Source organism: Leptonotus elevatus, chromosome 8, assembly GCF_054856555.1.
Source record: "Leptonotus elevatus isolate MCC_2025b chromosome 8, RoL_Lele_1.0, whole genome shotgun sequence".
In the NCBI taxonomy this organism is placed as follows: Eukaryota; Metazoa; Chordata; class Actinopteri; order Syngnathiformes; family Syngnathidae; genus Leptonotus; species Leptonotus elevatus.
Genome location: NC_141246.1, coordinates 25,568,276 through 25,592,900, shown reverse-complemented (window position 1 = coordinate 25,592,900; position 24,625 = coordinate 25,568,276). Strand labels below are relative to the sequence as shown.

Here is a 24,625-nt window from a genome sequence, read left to right as displayed (position 1 = left end):
GAGAAGATTGCGGAAGTTTGTGTGCGTACGGCGATGTGCGACTGTGAGCAATTGAGAGCGAAAAAAATAATCTTAGAGAACGAGTGCCACAAATACAGCCATCTGTGCAGTGCGATCCCTCCACTCTCTTTTGTTTGTTTGGTTACCAACTCCCACCATCATTGGCAACGGACGACAGGTGCTATCCCAGGGGACTCGTGTGACAACAAGAGAGACAGAGGGTCTGGGACGCTACTGTGTAACTTAGCTGCGTTCGGCATTGTTTGGGGGAGAAAAAGCATCTGTATGACCTTTTTGTGTGTGCATATATCCCATGTTAAATCGTGGAGAGCTGCAGCTAATAATACAACGCGGCTAATATACCGTATGTATAAGGTTTTTATGGCTACATTTAGCTGTTGCGGCTTTTAATCATATGTGTTTTGTACTGAGTGTTGCCGACAGAGCATTTATCGCGCGCATTTATCGCGCGCATTTATCGCGCGCATTTATCGCGCGCATCAATTATGTGATGTTATCTTTAGTAGTGGACATCTCCATGAAATGAGACAACTGAGGAGTAATACCCAAAAATAATGGACTTTCTTGACTCATGCAATTTGCCACTGACTTCTGAAGGTTTGTTTTCTTTGTATTTACTAAGTAAATGTGCTTTATATGCTTTCAGCAGTTATGTTACAATTAGACCTCGCAGGGTAAACACTTCCTTGCCTGTTTCTCAATTATAGAAAAAAGGTCGCTTAAATATTGTGCTGCAATAATATTATTCAAAATAATGCAGTAATTATTACCAATATCGTCAAAAATATCGTCAACGCAAATATCGTCAACGCAAATTTCTTTGCGATATCGTGATAAAATTTTTAGACCATATCACCCACCCCTTATATATATATATTAGATTAAACCTGTATACCTGTTGTTTTAAATGTGATGTGGTCGGAAATTTTGGTGCACATAACTTTTGTACAAAAAACTTAATCTAGAGCACCCACATATACTACTCGCAGATTTTTTTTCAACAATTTATTATTATTTTTTTTGTTCATGGAAAATGCTTATTGGAGATTTCAATGGGTGCTAATCATACATGGATTTTTCGCTACTAGGAAAGCCATCTTCCTATGTGCTTATCTGGCCCCCAGTAATGCTGATGTAAAATTGTGGCGACCTCCATTTTTTCAATTCCTTATCCTTGCACTATCATGTAGAGCATAGGTGTCAAACTCCGGTCCTGGAGGGCCGCAGTCCTGCAGATTCTGGAGGTTTCCCTCTTCCAACACAAGCTGATTCCAATCAGCAGGATCGTTATCAGGCTTAAGCAGAGCTTGCAGATGAGCTGATCTTATATCAGCTGTGTTGGAGAACAAAAACATCCAAAACCTGCAGGACCGGATTTTGACACCTTTAATGTAGAGGAGCGAAGTCCTCATTAGTTGCAAATAAAAAAATGAGATCAAGTCCCAGATGCGAGCTTTACTGTATTCTATACATACTGCATACTGCACTGTGACGTCATGTTTTGCCTGCATACATTTCACTCCACGTCATGTTTCGTGTGGATGCGTGTCACTTTACATATGCATTTTGTTCACATTACGAGTCACATCTATTTTTGTAACATAAACGACTAAATAAAAAGAACGGATAAAAAAAAAAGCCGAATTGGGCATGATGCCCTGCAGTGTGAACATTAGCTGCATTGTCTGTATTGCTATTTCAAGTTAAATTAATTAGCTTGCTCTACATTTATTTTTTATTTGCCTATCTTGGTATAAATACATTAATTATATTATTTTAGCATAAATTCAACCTTTTGGTTTATGCACCACAATTGAGCCTTTTGCTATTTAGATAACACATCATTAGTGTGAAGTGGGTGATCATAGACATAGAGAGAGCACAGAGAGAATTGGATGTGGACATAGTACATTTTCACCATGATAATGACTACTGACTGAATGACATGTGTCGCATTTCCCAGGCAGCATGAAGCTATCAGGATAATTGTAAGTTAGTGAGATATGGGTGGTTATTGCAAATGGTGATCTATATCAGACCATCTGTTCAGCTCTGTAGCACACACCCATATGCTGCGCTTGCCCATTTCCCTTTTTCTCCCACCCTCTATCACATACATAGAGACACTCATAATGCTTTTATGACATTTACACATCTGCACGCTAGTGAACGGAAATGCAAACACTGATCCTTATATTTTAAATAGTAAGGGTGGTAACAATATTGACTCAACGATACATTGCAATATTCCCAGGCATTGGGACTTGTTGAAGTCAGAAGATAGTGGCTCTTACATGTGATGGTTGGTATTTAAATGCGACTGACCTCTACACAACCGTCCCTTCTAATTTCATTTCTAATGAGTGCAATTAGCAGAGTTGGCACTGGGTAAAAAAAAAAGAAGCCTCTTAGCCAATTTGGCTAAGCAGGATAAAAATGTCTTAGCTAGGGCTGCCACAAATAAATCATTTTGAAATGATTATCCCAACAATTATTATATACAATCTATACATACAGTGCTGCTCAAAAGTTTGTGAACCCTGCAAGCATGGTCAGACTTTTTGTAAAAAATATATAAAATATATATTATTAAATGTTTAGTCATACCCCAATCTCCAATGCTGATATTGAAAATAATGGACTTGAACAAAAAGAATAATAATATTGTCATTCATTCTTGAACAAAAGTTGTTGAATTAAGAAAAACTCAGATTTCATGGGTGCAAAAGTATGTGAACCTTAATCGGACATCGCACCTCCTTTTGCAATGAGAACTTCATCCAAAAACTTTCTTTATTGATTTATCAGTCTTTCACATCTACTTTGGGGGAATTTTTGCCACTCTTCCTTGCAAACTGCAGCCGTTTGAGAGAGGTTGGATGGGCGTATAACATAAACTACCCGCTTCAGGTCCCGCCACAGTATTTTGAAAGAATTTAAATCAGGATTTTAACTGGGCACATCCAGAACATGAATCTTGTTTTTCTTCAGCCATTCCTTGGTTGCATTGCTGAATGCTTTGGATTATTGTCATGTTGCATGATCCATCTTCTACCAGGCTGTAACTTCACAAAGGACGGCTTTAGGTTGTGTTCCAGGATTTCACAATGTTCCTCTGAATTCATAATTCCCATGATTATGTGGAGTTGTCCAGGTCCTGTGGATGAAAAGCCAGCCCAGAATTTAACATTCTCACCCCCATGCTTTACTCTAGGGTGAAGGTTCTTTTGCTGGTATGCAGTGTTGACTTTTCACCAAACATGACTGTTTTAGTTGTGACCAAACAGTTCAATTTTGGACTCATCTGTCCACAGAAGGGACTTCCAAAAAGCTTCAGGTTTGTCCAGGTACTCACTGGCAAAGTTGAGATGGGCAGCTATGATCTTTTTTATGAGCAGAGGCTTCTACCTAGCAAGCCTTCCATGAAAGCCTTGTCGATTGACTTTTCTTCTGATTGTTGAAGCATGCCCATGTGTCCCAGATGCAGGAAAAGAGGTCTGCAAAGCCCTTGATGTGATGGTTGAGTTGGCTTTTTACCTGAATTATCATTTTTTCTTGTGGTTCTTGCTGATATTTTAGAAGGTTGTCAACTTCTAGGCTGGGTTGTAGTAATTTTTGGTGTTCTCTAGTTGCAGATGATCTGCTTCACAGTGGAATGATGAAGCTAAATTTTTAAAAAATGACTTTATAGCTTTCCCCAGACAGATGTGCTGTCACTACCCACTTGCTGAGGTTCCCTGAGATTTCTCTTCCTCTCAGCATGACTGACCTGTATGGGTTCACCTGGGTAAGACTAAAGTGACGTGGTTTTGTCTCTGTTTCAGTCAGTGATGCACAAATTGTTTGCTAAACCTCTCATTTCATTCATTGGTCCATTTCAGTGGTTAGTTTAGCCACCAATTTATCCTACCTGATCCTACTTAAGTTTGGACTACACATTTGATTAAAAAAAAGAACAATGCATTGAATTGATAAACCTACACCTGTTATCTCATATAAAATGTAATGGTTCAGATTGAACAACAAAATCAGGTTGAAACAATTGTAAAGTCCAAATTGCTCAGGAGGGTCACAAACTTTTGAGCAGCACTGTATATATATATATATATAATTTTGACAATTTAAATGATTATTTCTGTTGCGGGAAGAGCGCAACGTGTGTCCGGCCGTTCGCAGCACAAAATGTCCGTTGAACAATGGTTCCGGACTTCACAAATATGGTTTTAAAATGATTTATTATATTTTCGAGGCATACTTTTTTGTGTCAAACTATTTTTGTGGTTGTTACAATGGAGTTGGTTAACTTTTTCTCACAGCCATAGTCCTAGCCACACTAGAGTGTAGGTAGCCACATCAAATGTGTTTATTTGTTGATTTCCGACTTGAAAAGCACCACCTCAAAGCTATTTAATACAACAAAAAAAAAAAATCCACGTTAATACAATTTTAAAGAATAAGGTTATTTTTTCTCCAGGTGTTGCCCCGGAAACTTAGAATGAACTTAAGCCGGAAGCTCGTACGCCTCCATATGCTTCTCCCAGACATACGGAGCTGCCATGCATGTAGTCTGTCGTTGCCAGTTCAGCAAAACTAAATACTAACAGTCGTCTTCTGTGGTTTAGCAATATATTAGCAAAAGGCTAATACATAGCCAATAGCCTACTGTCACTCATCCTTCATAGAAACATACATATATTTTTTCTTTTGTCCGTTTCTCCTCTTCTTTACTGTTTCCAAACTGGGAAGCTGGTAGCTTTGTTGATCTTTTACTTTGATCCATGATCTTCATGTGGTGGCTGTGGCTCAGGAGGTAGAGCAGGTCGTCCAGTAATCGAAAGGTCCTTGGGCAAGACACTTCACACAAATTGCCTCCAGTGCCAATCACTCTGGTGTCTGAATGGTGCAAATGCTTGCTGGTGGTCTGAGGGGCCGTAGGCGCACACTGGCAGCCACGCCTCTGTCAGCCTGAACCTGGTCAGCTGTGTGAGTATGTGAATAATGTATCCGTTGTAAGTGCTTTGAGTGTGCAAAAGCAAAAGAGAAGGTGCCATATATTTTTATTCATTTAAGTCTCAACATCATAACATGATGGTCATTCTTTCGCATTACCTTTTGCCAACACAGTCCATTCACCCCTCATCCGACTGAAGTACGGAGTATTTACATACATGCATTACATACATACATGCATACATTACATATTTACATAGATAATGAATATTATTTTTAAATTTTATTTTATTTTTAAATTTTTTCACAAAACTCAATCAATTACTTGTAGGCACTTGGGTCATGGGTTAATTATGAAATACAATTTATTTAAAAGCAGTTCGTGTTGTGTGGCCTGAAGTCTCCTTCGACCCCCTCCACCTTGCAAACTTCTGCAGTCAGAAGTTGATCCATCATCCCCCTCCCCCTTGCCTCTGTGTACACACACAACTACAATGACTCTCCGCAGCAAGTTGATGTGACAATGGGGCGCCCACTCCACTAACTTGACATGGAAATGAGCGGTAGTCTACAAAACTGCCGAGTTTGGTTTTGAGTTTTTTGTTTTGTTTTGGATTTTTTTTTAAGGGTGCTCGAGCACCCCACATAGATTGTGCACTTTGTTCATAGCAAAAAAAATAAAAACTGCCCTTCACAGAGGGGACATAAAGGCTGTCTTAAACACTGTACTACTAATGACTTCAAATGTTTACTGAATTTTTACTAATTTGTCAATATGTTTCCATCATTCACTTAATAGTGCCAGCTGCACACAGTAGCATTTTGTTTTCCACTCTCACTGGCAATGGTATGACAAGAAAGGTAGACAATGTCCAGGGGCATACGTGGAGCTCTTGTCAGGTCAGCACATGATACACCACACACACACGCACACATACATACACACTGTATGGTGAGAGGGACACAACTTGGAGGTCACTGTCAGCCCTCCGGCAAAAGTTGAGCAGTCACTCAGAACACAATGAGCAAGTATCTTAGAGAAACAGCGAGAGCGAGAGAAAGAGACAGACAGAGAGTTTGCATGCATGTGTGTGTGCGTGCGTGTGTGTGTGTGTATGTGTGTGCTTATATATATATATGTGCACATACTGGTGTGTCTGACCTGGTTTATTAACATGACAGTATTTTCAGTAGACATTTCTATGACATGAACTGTCACACAACCAAGTATGGAAGTATAATAGCTATGTATATACTGTATTTCTATTTCAATCAAGATCATTTATTAATCTTTGGCGGACTTACACCAAAATTGACAATATCAACTAAGTTTTTTCATTGTCTTTGGAAAATAATGACATTGAAGTATTCACAAAAGCCTGCCTCAAAAATTGAATTCTCTTTGCAGCTTAATTTGTACTCCAGTCAGATTTGAAAAGTGGCGGCTGCTCAGGTGCCAGCTCACTTATCAAGCACAACTCTTCCTGCTAGTTAGAGTATCAACTAGCAACTCAAGGTCTCATCCGGACTGGGATGTAGCATATATTTTTTTCCCAGTGCACAGTCAATGACACTTTCACTTTGTTGATCATGTGACCAAACTCAAACTGTTTGTTCGCTGGAAGAGATTGTGGTTAAAACGCAGCATTGGTTGTTTCAAAGTACGGAGGTTCACCCAACTGGAAGGCCAACTAGAAGACTGCTAGTCAATGTGTTTAGTAAGGCAATTCTAATTGGAGTAGATGAATAAATGGTCTTTCATATTAATTCATGGTTCAACAGAATGAATTGAAACAGAATTTGTAAATTTGTTATGTTATTATGGAAGAAGACTATTTTTCAATGGAGGAGCTGTAGTCCTGCCCCTTTTCCCCACTTTAGTTAGCTGATGAGCAATAAATAGTTATTCTATTTTTTAAGTACTTTATTTCTTTATAAAAGTGTTTTCACTTATTTCTGTATTTCATTATATTTATTTTTAACCACACTCTTGTAACAAAAAGGAAAATTATATCTTTGTTTGGGATCTCGAACAGATTCATTGCATTTCCATTTATTTCAATGGGAAATAATAATTAATAATTACCTGGATTTCTGATTGTTTCAAGTTACAAATGGGCTCACGGAACCAATTAAGTTCATACCTTGAGGTTTCACTTGTACTTGAAAAAAAATGCTCCAAATGCACTCCAACTCTAACTGTCTGTTAGGAATGAATTGAACACAATACATTAAAATTTGTGTTTGGATGTGTACTTTTCCATGTTCATGGACATCAAAATTACCCTATGTAGCAATCTGCCCCAAAATTCTTTACAATAACCTTTTTTATTTGACCATTTATGACTCAAACATGTAATTAGCAGATAAACACCTAGCTGTTCACAATGGGTACTCCTGACTCCTGCAAGACTCTGGCCAATAATTTTCAGACTGGATTCGGGTTTGAATTTCCTGCCTTCTGTCTGCGGATGTGACATCGTGTGTGCATTGTGTACATGAAAAGGGAGCGTGCAATTTCAATTGTCGGCCACATGTGGCAGTAGCGATTCGAAATTCTATTTTCTGCATTGCGCAGCTTTAACTACTATTTGCTTTTTATAAACGATAGTGTGTGCACATCTTTGAGCCAACTTCCTCAATCTCCCCTATTCACTGAAGCGCGGCACGACTCGCTTGGTGCATTTTAGTGATGGAGACTGCGCACTTATTCCACATGTGGAATTATAAATGCTGTTAGATACTGTGGTAATACACAATATGTATATGGCCGGTTGGGTCTTGGACTATCAAGCGATCGCAAGCTTAAACCAGCTAAATGTAAATGTGCATGTACACACACAAACTCCATTGTAGAGCAGGTCCTTCTCCTTTCTAGCAAGACGTAGTATTTTACTTCATCCTGAAAATTTAGAAGCTTAATCAGGATCGGTTGAGGCTTGGCTACATCAACTCGCTTAGTGGTGGGGCTATGGTGTGCCCTTTCGATAACCAGGAGCTCTAGCAAGTTTTCACTGCAGACGACCTCAGGGATCAGCTTGGATATAAATCCAATGTCATCACGGCCTTCCACCGATTCAAGTACAGCTTCTGGTCTGAAGATTAGGGCTGTCACAAACGATTATCAGACAAAAACTGTATTGCTGTCAGGGGCCATGTGTTCATAGGTAGTGATACACGTTTGTCTTTCCACCCTGATAATTTAACAGTTGCATAACAACATCTCCTAGATTAGTCTCCGGATCCATTGAATTACTGTAATTATGTTAGTGCTACGGAGAGTTTATCAGTGTTAAAATAATCAAAACAAATCAAATAATCTTTCCCAATCTGTTACCCATTGTAATCTGTGCTCCTGTTAAGATTCAAATTTGGAGTTTGTGTGAGTAGATGGTTTTAGCATGTGTCTCTTCCCCACTATGGTTGTTACTGTTATTATGCCCAGGGGACGAATTGGTTATAGTGCAGTAGAACAAAAGGCCAACCTGATCTCATAGCCTCATAAAAGACAAGGCGAGATAATAAAGAAGACCCAATGAAGCGGACCGACTCCCTCCACTGTCAATCTCTGTCCATGTAATTATTTGGGAGGTGCAAAAAAAAAAAAAAAAAAAAAATCCCATGTCTTGAATTAAAGGAAGACTGTTGCTTGTCGCAGTTTTAACCCCCCTCATTCTTTTTTTTACCTTGATAATTAAATTCAGATAATAGGTAGACAGGTTGCATTATGGGAAGGATTTATGATTGTGTATGAATAATGTATACTCAGGCTCAAGTGGGCAAGATGTGCAATCATATGAACGTGTGTTTTCCTATGAAAAGAAGGGGGGAAATATCTCTCGTAACATGCTGTAAAAAATGTCTCATTTATGGCTTTTGGAATAATTTCACACAAATGAGTGGTGGCACATTGGGTGGCAATAGCTCAATACATAAGGATTGATAGTATGCAACATGAACATCATGATTTGTGTCTTGCTGCAGGGGGTACCTGTTGACAATCGCCCCCCCCCCCCCTTTTTTTTTTTTTCAAACCCACTCTCCACACTTGTGTATGAGTGACAGGTCACCCTGAAATCTCGTCTTGCCTCTCTGCCTACATCTCACCACTGTCGGACAGAATACTCCTATGCCCAAATTTGGTCAATTTTATATTGTTTTACAATTCAATACTATTGGTTAATGCCCACGTGGATGTTTTATTTTTAGAAATTATTGACAAAACTAATTATCTAAATGTTGAAAGTGCCTGGCGGGCCTGCAGTGCCCCGTCCTGTTGCGTTGGGTCGGGGGCGCGGGCCGTGTTGGGGTGGGGAGCGCTCCTGCTCCTGGGTTTGCTCTCCGGCCGGTGGCCGTGGCGGGGCCCGGGGGTCGTCCTTTGGCGCTGCCGCGGCCTGGGGGGCCCTGAGGTGTTGCGCTTGCTCTGTCCTGGCAGGGGTCGACGGCTCCCCTCTTTGGTGGAGATTTTCATGCATGCCAGATCCACCACACCAGCATCTATCGAAACTCAGACACAATCTGCTTCCTCCTCAGGTCATTGAATTGGTGGAGGCTGGTGTCTGTGGATCTCACTCTGCTTTGTCTGTCCTTCCTTCCTTTCCTCAGTCTCTCCTTCGGTCTCTTGAGGTCTCCCTGATTTTTTTTTTTTGGATTTGTTGGAATTTAGATGTTTCTGGGGTTGGGGAAGAATTCTGGTGGGTGGCCCGGTGGGTGGTGTCTGGTCGGTGCTGGATTTCACTTTCCTTTGTTTTCTTTGGTCCCCTCGGGTCTCCTGACGGCGGTGTTCGGTTTAGGTGAACGGTATGGGATTATTTCTAATAGGTTTTTGGTGAGCTAACAAATACACGCACGCACGCACGCACATACACATACTCACCCACATACAAAAAAAAAAAAAGACTAAAAGATGATGACATTACCGAATGAACAATACTGAGCTCTTTATAAAAAAAAAAGACAAAAAAAATAAAATAAATAAATGTCTTTTTGACAATTCAAAGTTAATGTTTTTTTATATTTTTTTTATATTTGAAAAGTGATAGCTAAGGAGAAGCGAGGAACTGAAACTGATATGCTTGTGGTCTGATTCTCTTTGTGGTGTGATGCAGGCGTCATATATATGAATACACATATACTGTATGTACAGTATACTTTTACAGAAGTAGTGGGAAATAACAATAAGTTGTGATTTATTTTCAATGTCCATGCATTGCTTTCAATGGGAACACTGCCCCCACTGACAGCATCTAAATGCAAAGCATGTTGCAGGGAGCACAGAAACCACGCGCGCTATTAGCGCAGTCCTAGTACAAGTTTGAAGCAAATCAAATTCGATTAAATGACTTGCTTCAGGACCAAAAGTAGTACATCAAGAAAGGACAAACTTACAAATTCACTCACAAAGTGGACTGTAGACCATTAGTGGTAGAAGAAAAAGGGTTAGAAAATGTGCTACAGATACTGACATGTGATCTAACTTTTCAACTTCCATGCAGAAACCATTTAAATGTTATGCATACTTGAATGTTGTTGAATCATTATGTTGTACTACCATATACTTTGAATGGTATTCTTATATTCAAAAACTTACTCAATTGATGTAAGAGTATAAATGTAGTACCCACCTCTGGTCATCGGTGCCAGAGCAAATTTTTCAGCCTGTCAGTTGTTTTCCTTGTGGTGAAATTAAACATCTCTCCTTACTTATGCTTGTTGCGTGTAACAAAAAATATAGCTGAGTGTAAATTAGATTTCCTAGAATCTTAATTTCTAGATTTCTCGTGACTGATTATAACTATGGATACACTGATAGTGATAACAATATCAGATAATGATACCAGTACATACGTCTGGTGTCTGGACTCATAAAAATGTTTCGATGGTATGACACAGATGCAACTTCACCAGCCTGACACTTACGTTCCGGCTTCCGGGCAAGAACCATGTCAGTTATGTGGATATTTTTTAAGGTAAACGTGAATGACAATTATGAAATCTACTTGGGCAATGAGGAAGGCAGACAGTAACTGAGTTATAGTGGCGTGCGGTTAGGCAAGCATTAAGTTTCTCAAGCCCTGTCGCCCGCTTCACTCAGCGCTGCTTGGCTCTGGCCGAGCCAGCCGTGGTCCTGTCACAAAGAAGCCGGGCCGAGCGGTGACGTTTTGCAGCGCAGCACATCATGTCCGCCGCCACCCTTGCCAGCACAGGCCCCGCAGGCTACCTGCACTATTTTATCTCAAAGATTATACACGGGCCTGTATAGCCAAAATGCAACTGTCTCATTACTTGAATAACCATGACAATTCAAGAGATGTATTACTAAAACTCTTTTGAATTTTAAACCTCCTAAATACACCACCTTTCCACCTTTATGCTATGTTTTATAGTGTGGTTAATAAAGTCAGTGCTTCAAGCACTATAGTAGTGCCTTCAGACTTCAAAGGCCCACATTCTCTCGTGCAGCAAGGTGTTGGTTTAACTGATTTCGAACAGCTGTTTTTGGAACCAGAGTCAGAGTTTCCCATCTCGCAATATGTCAACTCAGAGTTCAGGTTTAGACTGACTTATTGAACCACAGATAGAACCAGATAGCTGCATGTTAGCCTGAAGCCTTGTTGTCTCTCTCCCAATTTACACACATGCAAGTTATTATTAAGTCAATCTGAATCCGAGAAATACCCACAGTATCCTTTTATCCATTTCCTCATGGGAAATCACTGTACTTCACGATTAGTTCATCTGTTGTTGTTAGCAATGTATTACTAATTCATCAGACATGGCTAGTAAAATAGATATTGTAACTGTATGTAGGCTACTGTAAAGAAGATGCACTAGAAGATTTTTGAGTGCGTAAACATACATTACAAGTTTATTTTATAACGAGCAGTTGTGAATATAATAATAAGAGTACAAACTACCCTTCATTTGTGGTGCAATAACAAGATTTGGGTTTGCAGCAGCAAGGTGGACAGTTGCAGCACACATTAATTAAATAATCTCCCAAAATATTGGTCTATAAATGTATGATATCCACCACTGAGTTGGTGTACAAATATATAAAATCCAGCAGTGAGTTGAGGAAGAATGTGAGAAGCAGTGCATAAGTCGACTGTATATGAATAATAAATACTATACTGTATATGCAAATGTAAATGGAAACTATGCATGATATTCACTATAACTGCATAAACAGATGTGAAAGCGAAAAGCAAAAGTAATCAGCAGCATTGTATTGAGCAGAATAAAAAAACAGGCATCATTAGTCTATTGTTATGATTGGTGTCCTGTCTGACTCTGGTTGGTGGCCCGGTGGGTGGTGGGTGGTGTCTGGTCGGTGCTGGATTTCACTTTCCTTTGTTTTCTTTGGTCCTTCCTCGGGTCTCCTGACGGCGGTGTTCGGTTTAGGTGAACGGTATGGGATTTTTTAATAGGTTTTTGGTGAACTAATGAATACACACACACTCACACGCACGCACACACGCACGTACACATATACAAAATAATAAAAAAATATATATATATATAAACAAAAACAAAAAAAAGAGCAATGATGATGACATGTCAAATCGGTAAAATTACTGAATGAACAATACCAAGCTCTTTAAGAAAAAATTAATAAAAAAAATTAAAAATAAAGCAGCTCTGTCCCACAAAAACACACAACAATTTGTTTTTTTCTACTCCCAAGCAGTGGCGTAAATATCGACGGTGCAGCCGGCCCAGACACGGCGCAGGGGCCCATGACAGAAAGGAGGAAAAAAGAAAGAAAGAAAGAAAAACGGTGGTTTGGGGGACGTTAATCTGTATTCTGTAAATAGAATATCTGGACGGGTTAGTCAAGTTGGGAGGTGCAAATGATCATTGTATCACCTGACTTTGCGGCATCTGTCAGTCACGATGAGTCTCGATGACGTGATGTGAGTTGAAGAAAAAATAGGTGGCTAGCTAGTGTGTGTGTGCTACATGCTTGGCAGTTTTTTCCCCCCGTCTCTCTCTCACACACACACACACACACACACACACACACACACACACACACACACACACACACACACACACACACACACACACACACACACACACACACACACACACACACACACACACACACACAAACGATAACACACAAACGAGGTCCCCCGGGTGGGAAGTGTATCTGGCCTTGCTTACAAACACTGTTGCTTTCACAGAAGCTATCCGGGGGGTAAAAATAAAAAAATAAAGCTGAGTACGCCTTCGCAGCATGTCACGAAACGGACCAATCATGAGAGATGTTATGACCCGCCATCTACGACGTACAAGAATTGGTGGCGTGCGCGCAGCACCCGGCCACAAACTACGGCACACTTCTCGGCGTAAATCACGTGATGTGCGCCGGTCATTAACTTAAGAGCAAACGCAGAAGTATAAATCAGACTTCAGTGTCTGTCCAGTAAAGATGACTGCAAGAGGACAGTGCAGAAAACGCAAGACGATCTCAACATTTCTGTTAACATATTTACGATAAGTAACTTATTAAACAATAATTTGCAATTTCTGAATCAAAGCAACTCGTTTGTTTGTTAAAGATGTTTCACATTTAATATAAAATACTTCTTAAATTCCACATTTTTAGTGTGGATTCTCACTGTTAATGCATCTGTGGGTGTGTCCCCAGGGGGTGGTCAACAATAGGGTCTTGTTCTCTGTTCTTAAGTTTTGTTAAATGACTGTCCTGCATACCAATCTGTCATTCACCCGTTTTGTGGCAAAATAGCTTGCTATGACCACTCTTCCTGTAGAATGAGTCGATCTTCGGGGGAATGAGAAAAGTCAGGACATGTTAGGCATAGATGATAACTGTTGCCTCAAACCTCCTCAGCTGTTTAGAGACGACTTTTCTCGGTTCTTTTCCACCTCTTTCAAACCAGCGGTCATCCTTATCCAGAATCTTGACATTGTAGAAGATTGTGTTTTTGTCAAATATGCCACGGAACATAAACAGGCGCAACATCCAAGCCTAAAGACAAAAACACGTGTTCAAATGATAAGAACAGTTCAAATGCCTTGAATCAAATTTAGCAGATTACCACAACCTGAATGACTGAGGATTTACGCTGACATTAAACAAGAAGGGATGTCAATGGAGGACACTATGAGGAATCAATTAATGTCTAAAAAACATTGCTAGAATTTGAGTTGTCAAAAGTTTCTTGCAAACTATTGTGTGAACGGAACACAACATTCTGTGAGGAAGAAGGGAAAAAAAGCATGGTGGAAGGGTCACCATGGCTTTGTGACTGGAATACTACTTCAGGGCCTGGATATCTTGCTATCATTGGCAGACAATTTTAATTCTAGACAGCAGGAGAACGTGAGATGGTTAATATTAACAGGTTAATAAAAAAGTTAATATTTTCAGAATGACTAAGCTAAAATTCTGTCTAATTATGACACTTGTTTTTTTTTGTGTGTTTTTTTGGTACTGTATACTGCAGTCAATTAACTGCGATTTCCCCCCCTAAAACTATTTGGTGAAAAACAGTCAGACATATTCACGCATAGCCAGTCCTATTTCAGTGCTCTTTCTGAAATGCCCGAAGACACCTTGTGTTTTCTAAGGCTTCTGGCAAACAGCCAACGTGCCAAAAGAAACAATTACGTCGCTTTATCCCATAGTGGTGTGAATAAGAGAACCATGCGCAGTGTTGTGCAAATTACTTTAGAAAAGTAATAGATTTAGTTAATCCAAAAATAGAAAATGTTTGTTTACTCCTTCATAAATGTAATTAGTTACCAAGGGAAGTAATATTTGCACTACTTGGAAATAAAATAAAATACGTAAACTAATGTGTGTGCGTGTGTCCGTGCATGCGTGCGTGTGTGTGTTTTGACGGGTGCTTCATTATATTTAATATTTTGGTAGGCTCAATTCAATTAATTTCTTTACTAGTAAACATTTCAAATATATTGCTTTTAACTCAATGTTATGCCCCCTTCCCCCCACCACAAAAAAAATGTCATACAGATAAGTGACACATAGTGTACATTTTCCCCCCCAAAATCCTCAGAGATGTATTTCTTTTTGCCATGAGTTGCCATATTGAATTACCGGCAACCTGTATGAGGGATATTGAGACCAGCAAATTTAACATCCCTTCTCGTCATTCACACCTGAGACCTTGCAGCACTAACGAATCAGACAACAACGGTGAGGCTTAAATGACTAATTGTGCCCAATTTTGATATTTTCGCTGAGGGTGGTACATTATTTTGAGAGAGCAGTACATTTGCACTTTTTTTTTACAAGCTTTACACTGACTTCTTTACATTGTATCAAAGTGTCATTTCTTCATTAGTGTGTCATGAAAATATCAAATGTTTACAGTACAAAAATGTGAAGGGTGTACCCACTTTTGTGAGATAATGTATGTACTGAGCTGTAAGCCATTTATTTTAAGGGTAGTTAAATTATATTAAAGTCTTTTGGAATATAGTTTGGGCTATATTATGTTTAAACCTTGAGAGTGAGAATATTTTTGGTTGATTTATCTAGGATTTATGAGGTCGAGGAAACAGCTGTGTGGTTGACAGCTCACAGAAAACAAGGATGGAGATTAAAAGTATAGACAAAAGGCTGGAGAGACAGACCAGAAAAACTGACAAAGCTCAGTACGCCACAGTAAACAGATGTTGTGTGTGTGCGGGTGTGCGTGTGTATGTGTGTGCGTGTGGGTGTGTGTGCGCGTGTGCGTGCGTGGGTGTGTGAGTGTGTGTGTGTGTGTCAGCCAGAACTAAACCAAGCAGGGATGAATAATGGGCAAGCTGTGAAGGTGCTCAAAGAACAAACTCGTTCACACTAAAAGATAATTCTCAGTTCATGTACTACATTCATATATTTATATATACAGTGTTCCCTTGTTTTCCACTGGGGTTAGGTACCAAAAAATACCCACAATAAACGAAATCCGCGAAGTAGTTAGCTTTATGTTTTACATTTCTTATAAATGTTTTAAGGCTCTAAAACCCGTCACCACACAGTTTATACACTTTTTTCATTGAGACATTTAAATTTTTTCACATTTCTCTCTAGTTAAAAAAAATCTCAATGTTCAAACCTTCATAATTTTGATAAAATAGGCACATTTGAGTAAAAAAAATGCATGCAAAATTGCACAAAAAAAACATCTGTGAAACAGTGAGGCCGCGAAAAGTGATATAACGTTATATCAAGGGGACACTGTATATACATATATATATGTATATATATATATATATATATATTATATATATATTTATATATACTTAGATGTAATATTGACGGCATGTAAACATAGTTTATGAAAAATCTAACAAACAAGTCAATATAAAGATTGGCTGGATGTTATCGCTGAAAAATGTATCACAATATAAATCATTTATATCAGTTGATATTGATAATATATAGACAGTTATTTTGCAGTTGGCATCTTAATTAAAGATCAAATTAAATAAAACACAACTATCCAGAGTGGTGGCATGGTGGCTGACTGGTTAGCACGTCTGCCTCTCAGTGCAGAGGTCATGAGTTTGAATCCAGACTCCAGCCTTTCTGGGTGGACTTTGCATGTTCTCCCCGTGCTGCGTGGGTTTTCTCCAGGTACTCCAATTTCATCCCACATTCCTGGTTGGTTAAATGAAGAGTCTGAATTGTCCCTAGGTGTGAGATTGTGAGTGTGAATGATCATTTGTCTATGTGTCCCCTGTGATTGGCTGGCAACCAGTTAAGGGTGTACTAATGCCCAAAGACAGCTGGGATAGGCTCCAGCACGTCCGCGACCCTTTTGAGGGATATGCGGTTCGGAAAATGGATGGATGGACAATTATCCAGAGAAGAAATACCATTCAATATATCTAGAATTAAAAGACATTTTCAAAAAATGTACACTGTTTTTGTGTATGGTGTAATGTGGTGTAGTTTGCACTGTGCTGTCCATGCTGCTCCAGCAGTGTACCATACAGTATCCGTGGAAGACCCAAATCAGTATTGTTGATTAAGTTACAGCACATTAACCTTCATTCAGTGTTCAATCAATGTAAGTTGAGTATACCAAAAAAACTCACAAACTAACACTGTCTTAGATTGTATGTATTAGAGTGCACCAACTGTTTTAAGATTGCTTTACCTTTATAGTGGGCTTATTATTGCCCTACTCCATTAATCTTTTACTTGCCTGATTGTGACTTGCGTGCGATGCTGAGGGCCACAGCTGGCTAACATCGCAGCTAGCGTATCAAAGAAGAGAACTTTACTTCCACACCACGTGTCCATCTTGAGGTGGAGGATGGTTACATCCGTATATATTCCAAAATATATTGCCCGAACATTTTTGTTATCATGACAGGCCTAGCCATAGGTGCATTTTAAATTATCAATAGTTGAATATTATTGTAATATCTTATTTATATAGACTGTATTTACTGTATTTGAATAGCTTGGTGCTGACCTGCCAGCTTTCAGGGTCACTTATTTTTCTTAAAAAAAAAAATGTGAGAGCTCATGCCTTATTGATTGGCTACTGTCTGTCACGTTGTGACACCGCACACGAACACATGCACACGCATGCACACACATGCCAAAAAATTGTCGGACAGGGGTTATAGATAAGTTAACTTTACAAACACCATAATTAGGAAAATGGATGGATAATTAGTTATTTACTAGGGCTCAACTGATTCAATTTTGATTCACAAGAGTTCAATTCGATTAAATTTTACGTTTTTCCAGTTTGATTCAATACACTTAAATTCATTTCGATATTGATTAATTCTGGAACACCAATTCTTCTTAAATATCAAGAACATGATAAAAATTCCACAAACAAATTCCAAAGAAAATTTTGTGGATGCAGTAACTGGTTAAACGATTTGGTTTATTAATGAAACAAACACTGACGATAGCAAGGATGAGACGAAAATATTTTCATAATTCAAATTCAATAATTGAAAATATAAATGGACAAAATTCGGAATTGTCTTAAAGTGCAGTAAGTCAGGTCTTTCATAAATGTAAGAAAATAAATGTAAATTCATGTGAACAATACATTTCAAGAAAATGGTAAGATACAAAAAAAAAATACTTATGAATTTATGGTGAAAAGAGATATTAAAATCAACCATTCATGGCTTTATGAATTGATGTCATGCTCAAAAATGAAAATCGACTCGATAGCGATTATTCAAAATTTTTAAACTCAGCCCTATATTTACACAGTAAATCTATTACAGAATGCTACCCAGATTGATGATTGAGCGACTTAGATACTACAGTGTAGTTTGAGTGGAATTACTGAAGGATGAGTTTTGGCTTTGTTTTTGTTTTTTGTTTTTTACAGTTACAGTATATTCCAGCAGTATTGGACTGTAGGTGAGAATATTTCTTCATATTTTATTACAATTTAACAAGCCTGTAAGATGGCTTCTCTCATTTTCCGGGATTCTCTCCATAGTGTGGTTTCTTGTGAAGAAGCCCTGTAACCCCTGCTCTGCTCTACTCTCCCCTGGGTTTGCTCTTCTCTGCCCATTGTCCTGCCCTCTTTCTTTATCTCTCATCTCATTATGGTTTCCTGGCTCCTGTACGCTCTACTGTCTCGTCTTCATCTCCAACCCCCCAGGCACAATGTGCTGAGGACTTGGTCTAACACAGAAAAAGTGGGATGTAGGTGTGCAGGCTTTTTTTTTTTAATGAAAAGTATAAAAAGGTATTTCTCCAATACAGTCCTCTGCTGTACACCTTACTTTCTATTTCACTCATCTGTTTGCTTTCTGTATATAGTACAGCATATTTCTTGATGTGCAAAGCTGACATGAATCTCTCCATGTGAATGCAGCATTACTTTCTTCCCTCGGGCATCATGTAGAGTACCTAGCCATTTGACAGTCAATTTTTTATTGGAAATTTATTTTGGACCATTGATTAAATGTGTATTAGATTGTTCCATCAGTCCATAGGTATGAAACTGTTTACGTTTTATAAATAAATGGTGATACATATTTGTAGCACCATTTAAAATGTCCATAATTGTTATAATAAATAATAATGTATCCGATTTATATAGCACTTTTCAGGACACTCAAATGTGCTTCACAATGGATAGATACATTATTCATGCACTCACACACACTCTGGTGGCCGTAAACTGCATATGTAGCCACAGCTGCTCTGGGGTAAACTGACGGAAGCGTGGCTGCCACTGTGCGTCTCCGGCCCCTCCGACCACCACCAAATATTCACACCATCCGAAACACCAGTGTGAGTGGCATTGGAGGACATGTGTTTCTTGGACAAGAACACAAAGACAATATGACTATGAGAGAGCGGGATTTGAACAGCGGACCTTTCCAGTCACTAGAGACCAGCTTTACCTCCTGAACCACAGCTGACACGTTGTTACTAACGTATTAAGCATTTCTAAGTAATGTTGTTACTAACATATTTAGCATTTCTTAGTAGTAGTAGTAGTAGTAGTAGTAGTAGTAGTAGTAGTAATTTTTAATTAATGAAATAACAAAATTCAACAAACATTTTGTCAGTGAATACAAATAGTAGAAGAAGTAGTAGCAGAAGTAGAAGCAGCAGCAGCAGTAGTAGTAGTAGTAGTAATAATAGAAAAAGTAGTAGTAGTAGTAGTAGTGGAAAATATAGTATTAGAAGAAGTAGTAGTAGTAGTGGAAAAATAGTAGTAGAAGTAGTAGTAGTAGTAGTGGAAAAATAGTAGTAGAAGTAGTAGTAGTAGTAGTAGAAGAAGGTGTAGTAGTGAAAACTTTATTACAGACTCAAAAAGGGTCCAGGTAAAAAATAAAATAAAATAAATAAACATTACATAAAAAGGATATAAGGGACACATAAAAGAACCGTTCACAACTTATATTTACAGTGCAATTAGTGGCAACCACTTCCACACACAGATAAAAATAAATAAATAAAAAACTCAGAGGAGACTAACATACCAATGCTTCCAAAACTTGTACAAATACCCTGTAGTGCTCAACTCGATGCGAGTCAGAGCCATGATTATGTGATTCTCTGATTTGTTCAGCCGCCATATAAATTTATACATAAAATTTCTCAACATGGCTTGCAGTATGTTAACGCCTGCAACCACAAACATCTCGCTGGCGCTACACCAACGTGGTCTCCTCAACAGAATTCTAAAAGCATCAGTATAAGCTACCTGAAGTTTTTGCAGGCTTGTTTTGGTGTAATTTGACCATAAATGTGCAGTATAGAGTGGGGTGCAGTTTGTTCTAAACAAAGCCACCTACCTTCACACCTGTCTTGAGCATATAGAGGCACTGCCTGTAAATGTCTTGGTCATCTTTCAGCTGTTCTGTGAGAAGATGGCCATGGTACTTAACTTTGGTCATGCATCTCAAATTATTGCCCGCCAATTTATATGCAGGAAACATTAGATTTTTGTCATCCTTTGTTCTGCAGATCATGACCACACTTCATTGAATTTCATGTCATGGGCAGTGCAGTATTCTGAGCAGACATTGAAAAGCTGCTGGAGACCAGCACTGCAAGGACTGAAGACCACGAGGTCATCTGCATACATAATATGATTCACCCCAAAAATTCCTATCATACACCCAGTGTTACAGGTGTTCAGGCTAATAGAGAGGTCATCAACATACAAATTTAAAAGAATTGGAGATAGAATACCACCTTGTCTGACCCCATTTCTAACCCAAAATAGGGCAGAGACATATATATATATATATATATATATATATATATATATATATATATATATATATATATATATATATATATATATATATATATATATATATATATATATATATATACAGTAATGTATATATATATATATATATATATATACAGTAATGTCAGTTTATATGCCCTCCAGTCAGTGTGCCAGTTTTATGGTACTCTTGCCATTACCATCATGGATTTCACCATTTTAATCCACCCTCTTGTTTTCTAACTCACAAAATTGTCCCCAAACCCCCAGACAGGTGAGGGACCGCAGCACTGCTTAATACTGCGGTCTGCCCCCAACTGATGGCTCCCCACTCCGACACACCCGCCCCTCCTAGTTTTGGGGTGCATTAAAAATGGAGGGGAGTTGTAGGGCGAATATGGTGTTTCCACCCTACTGCCCACCCCAAAGTGTGTGTTATGTGCCCTATGTGTCTAATAACAATGTGTATTGTGCAAAACTAGTGCAGTGAGTTAAGAGGAGTGACCAGCGGGTTAGTATTGGTTATTTTTCTGTCACTACATGGCATAATTGCGTTTGTAAGACAATGGTTATTTTTATTTTCATACTAAGAGCTGACTAACATGAAGTAACTTGTGAAATTTTGCACATTTTAAAAACTGTAAAGCATAATTTGACCCCAGTCCCCACAAATATACGCATTGTTATTTAATTTATTGCTGCTAAATTGTGTTACAGTGACTACTTTGCACAATGTTTAATGCTTTTATTTTGTTAAGTTCAATATGGATGCGCATTGTAAAAAGACGTAACTTTACTGGAAACGAACCATAATCGTTTTATTTTTTATTTTTTATTTTATTTTCATATTAAGAGGTATCTAATTTTTAGCATAAAGTAACTTGCGAACTTCTGCACATTTTTTAAATGGCAAAATACAACTTGACGCCAGTCCCCACAAATATATGCATTATTATTTAATTTATTACTGCTATATTGTGTTATAGTGACTCCTTTTCACAATGTTTATCACTTTTATTTTGTTAAGTTCTCGGATGCGCATTAATATTAAGTGACGCCGCTGTACTGCAAGCCACAGAGTACAGACGCTGGTGCTCTGCTGCAAGCAAGCAAAGAGCACAACTATGTGTTACACTTAACTTAACTCCCACTGCTATCAGCGTGTATAGCCTCGAGGGCTTTCTGACGATAAAACATGGTGGTGATCCTCCTTGCGTTGCGAACTCTGAAGCGCCACATCTGAAGCACTACAAAAAACAGAACGAGCAACCGATACCGGGCAACGTCGTCCTCCATGGCTTCCGTGTTTTGGTTATGTGTTTCCCGCGCTCTACTATTGTGTCGCAGCCGGTTATGCGCTACTTCTGCACATTGTCCCAGATGCACATTGGAGGTGGAAACAGTGCGTGCGTGTGTTGGGCTGAGCTGACCCGCCAGTGAGCCGAGCAGTGCGGTGCGGTGCTGGGCTCCAGTGGAAATACGCTACAATTGACAAGACAACGTCCATTCGGCTCTCACAGTTTGTGAGTGCCCATGGACACCTCTTGGAGAGCTTTAGCAACCTAGCTCACTGCTAACGGCTAACCGAGTGCGTTCTTTCAAAGCAGAGAACCGGCGGTAGTGCTACACAGTCCGAATGGCTACTACACTCGAACATTCTGCCCCTTAAACATTGTGTATTGTAGCACCAGTGCAGTACAGTGCATTTCTATTGGGTAATTTTGACATGGACGTTTCTGCTGTGTCGCGACTGGAATTCCCTTCAGTAGAGGCTTTCCAAATAAAGGGCGGTCGTTAATTGAGCGTTAATATATATACATTAAGGGTGTCAGAATTATATATATAAGGCTTTTTAGCCTTCGGGATTCAGCAGCCCCTTCCCCCACGGCCTGCCACAGATAAAATTATAGACCATGAGAAAACTTGTAAATGTATTCTAAGTTTGCAACAGCAACTCCCGTACCCCCCGTACTCACTCACATGCTTGCTCTCCTTAAAGGGCCGCAAACACAGTGAAGCACATTACCCTCACAATTTTGAATTGAACATGCACACTGTAAGATTGACAAGATAGTAGAATGGTTTGTAGACACAATGAGAGGCATTATTGTTGAAAAGTGGCTTGATTCCAGCACAATAATTCATCTGTATTTAAAACAACTCCAACTGTTCAATTGCTTACTTTACAATAACACCATCATCATTCACCGTCATCATCATCATCATCATCATCATCATTTTTGTTATCGCAACTCATGTGTTTATGTATTAAATTCCTCATTTTCATTTTGGCCTTTTCTTTTTAGGCTTCCCCATGCCCTCTCCCTCCTGTCCATCATCTGTCTTTCACCAAACACATCCCCATTCAGCCAGTCTCGATGGCAGCCCAGGTTTAAGTGACACAACTGAGCCAGTGGAAGAGGAATCGGAGCGAGTGGATTACACTACGCGATTGTACTTACCTGTGAACCATGGTAATTAACTATTATCATTTGTATGTCAATTGCAGAGGATCCTTCTTTCTTGCGTTCATGGTCTGAAATTAAACATCCCAGGTTTATTAGAATTCTGTTGCCTAGTTTAACTATTTACTGCCACTGTCATTTTGGGTTTTTGTTGTTGAGTGTAGGCAAAAGTGGTGGTAGCTAATTAGGCAAGGCAGGAGGACTGCAAGGTGATGTAAAAAAAAAAAAGGAAGAAAGATTTATTTATTTTTACAACCAGTTTAGGGTGTACCCCGCCTACTGCCCGAAGCCAGCTGGGATAGGCGACCCTTGTGAGGACAAGCGGTTAAGAAAATGGATGGATGAAAATGGCAAAGAAAGGTACCATACGTGGGAGCAGGTTGTTAAAATAAATAAGTAAATAAAAATCTGAATTTACAAATGTAATCTTTGACATGTAAAGTTCAAATGGGAAAATTCACCGGTTCTTTTATCTTGAGTGCTCGCTATACTAATAATAACAATATGGAGACTGCATATTCTCAGTTTATTTACTGGATGCCTGAAAGATCAAGTGCACAGCTGTAAAGCCTTATTTGCTGAAATGTGGAAAAAGGTCTGATCTATTCAAAATGGTCTCTACTCTTCTACTGTCTTGGCTGTCCAGCCACAGGGCGGCGGCTCAGCCTAGCCCATGTAAAAATGTGTGACCTTCAACTGGATAAGTGTGCCAGAGTGCATACAGATTAAAAGGCGCCAAGCCAGGACAGGTCACAACGACACAACGGCCTCGCTCAAGTCACCTATCTACTCATTAAGAGGCCTAATCTAACAATCCTCCCTGTTTGAGTGGCCTTAAAGGCCACTCAACTAAATTTGAGCTTTTGACAAAAATGTATATCTCCCCCCTGATGAACTGGCCTAATGGTCAGTTCAGACACATAGTGGAAATACGGAAGACAGTTGAGAGGATACCCAACAACGGCCAATGTTCAGAGATAGAGTTAACAGCAATTGGGATGTACAATAAATACAAACAGAGTGAGGCAACTGACTGGAGAGATTCAAAGGGAACACAAATGAAGAGGCCAGGTACAAACAAAGACGAGCAGACAGGCACAAACAGTAGACAGAAAATCTCAGATAACAAACCCAAACACAAATGATCTGCAGAGAGAGAGTGAGAACATGAGAGAGAGAGAGAGAGAGCATGAGCGAGAGATTATGAGAGAGAGAGAGACAGAGAGCATGAGAGAGTGATAGAGAGCATGATATAAAGAGACTCTTTTCATTAGCAACACTAAGTAAAAAATCATACACTTCAAATTAATGTGAACAAATTCACAACATACTCAGTATATGACATATATGTCACATGCAACATTTTGAATCAAAGATCCGTTTTGGTTGCCATCAGGTCATTTTCGGGTAGCCAATGACCCTGCAACCGTCATTGCATATTTAGATGAGAAACAGACCATGTTG

The 24,625-nt window shown here is 39.1% G+C and overlaps 1 protein-coding gene across 7 annotated transcripts in view; it reads left to right on the top strand.

The window, feature by feature from the left end:
* The window catches only part of tenm3 (teneurin transmembrane protein 3), a 269,085-nt gene that overhangs the window by 121,608 nt on the left and 122,852 nt on the right, over window positions 1–24,625 (top strand). The window contains exon 2 of one of the 7 annotated variants that reach the window (XM_086083028.1): window positions 23,003–23,170. The exons of the other annotated variants lie outside the window; for them this stretch is intronic. Coding sequence (XP_085939154.1) covers window positions 23,011–23,170 — 160 coding nt within the window. The 5' untranslated portion in view covers window positions 23,003–23,010. The remainder of the gene's footprint in view (window positions 1–23,002; window positions 23,171–24,625) is intronic. 7 annotated transcript variants of the gene reach the window in all.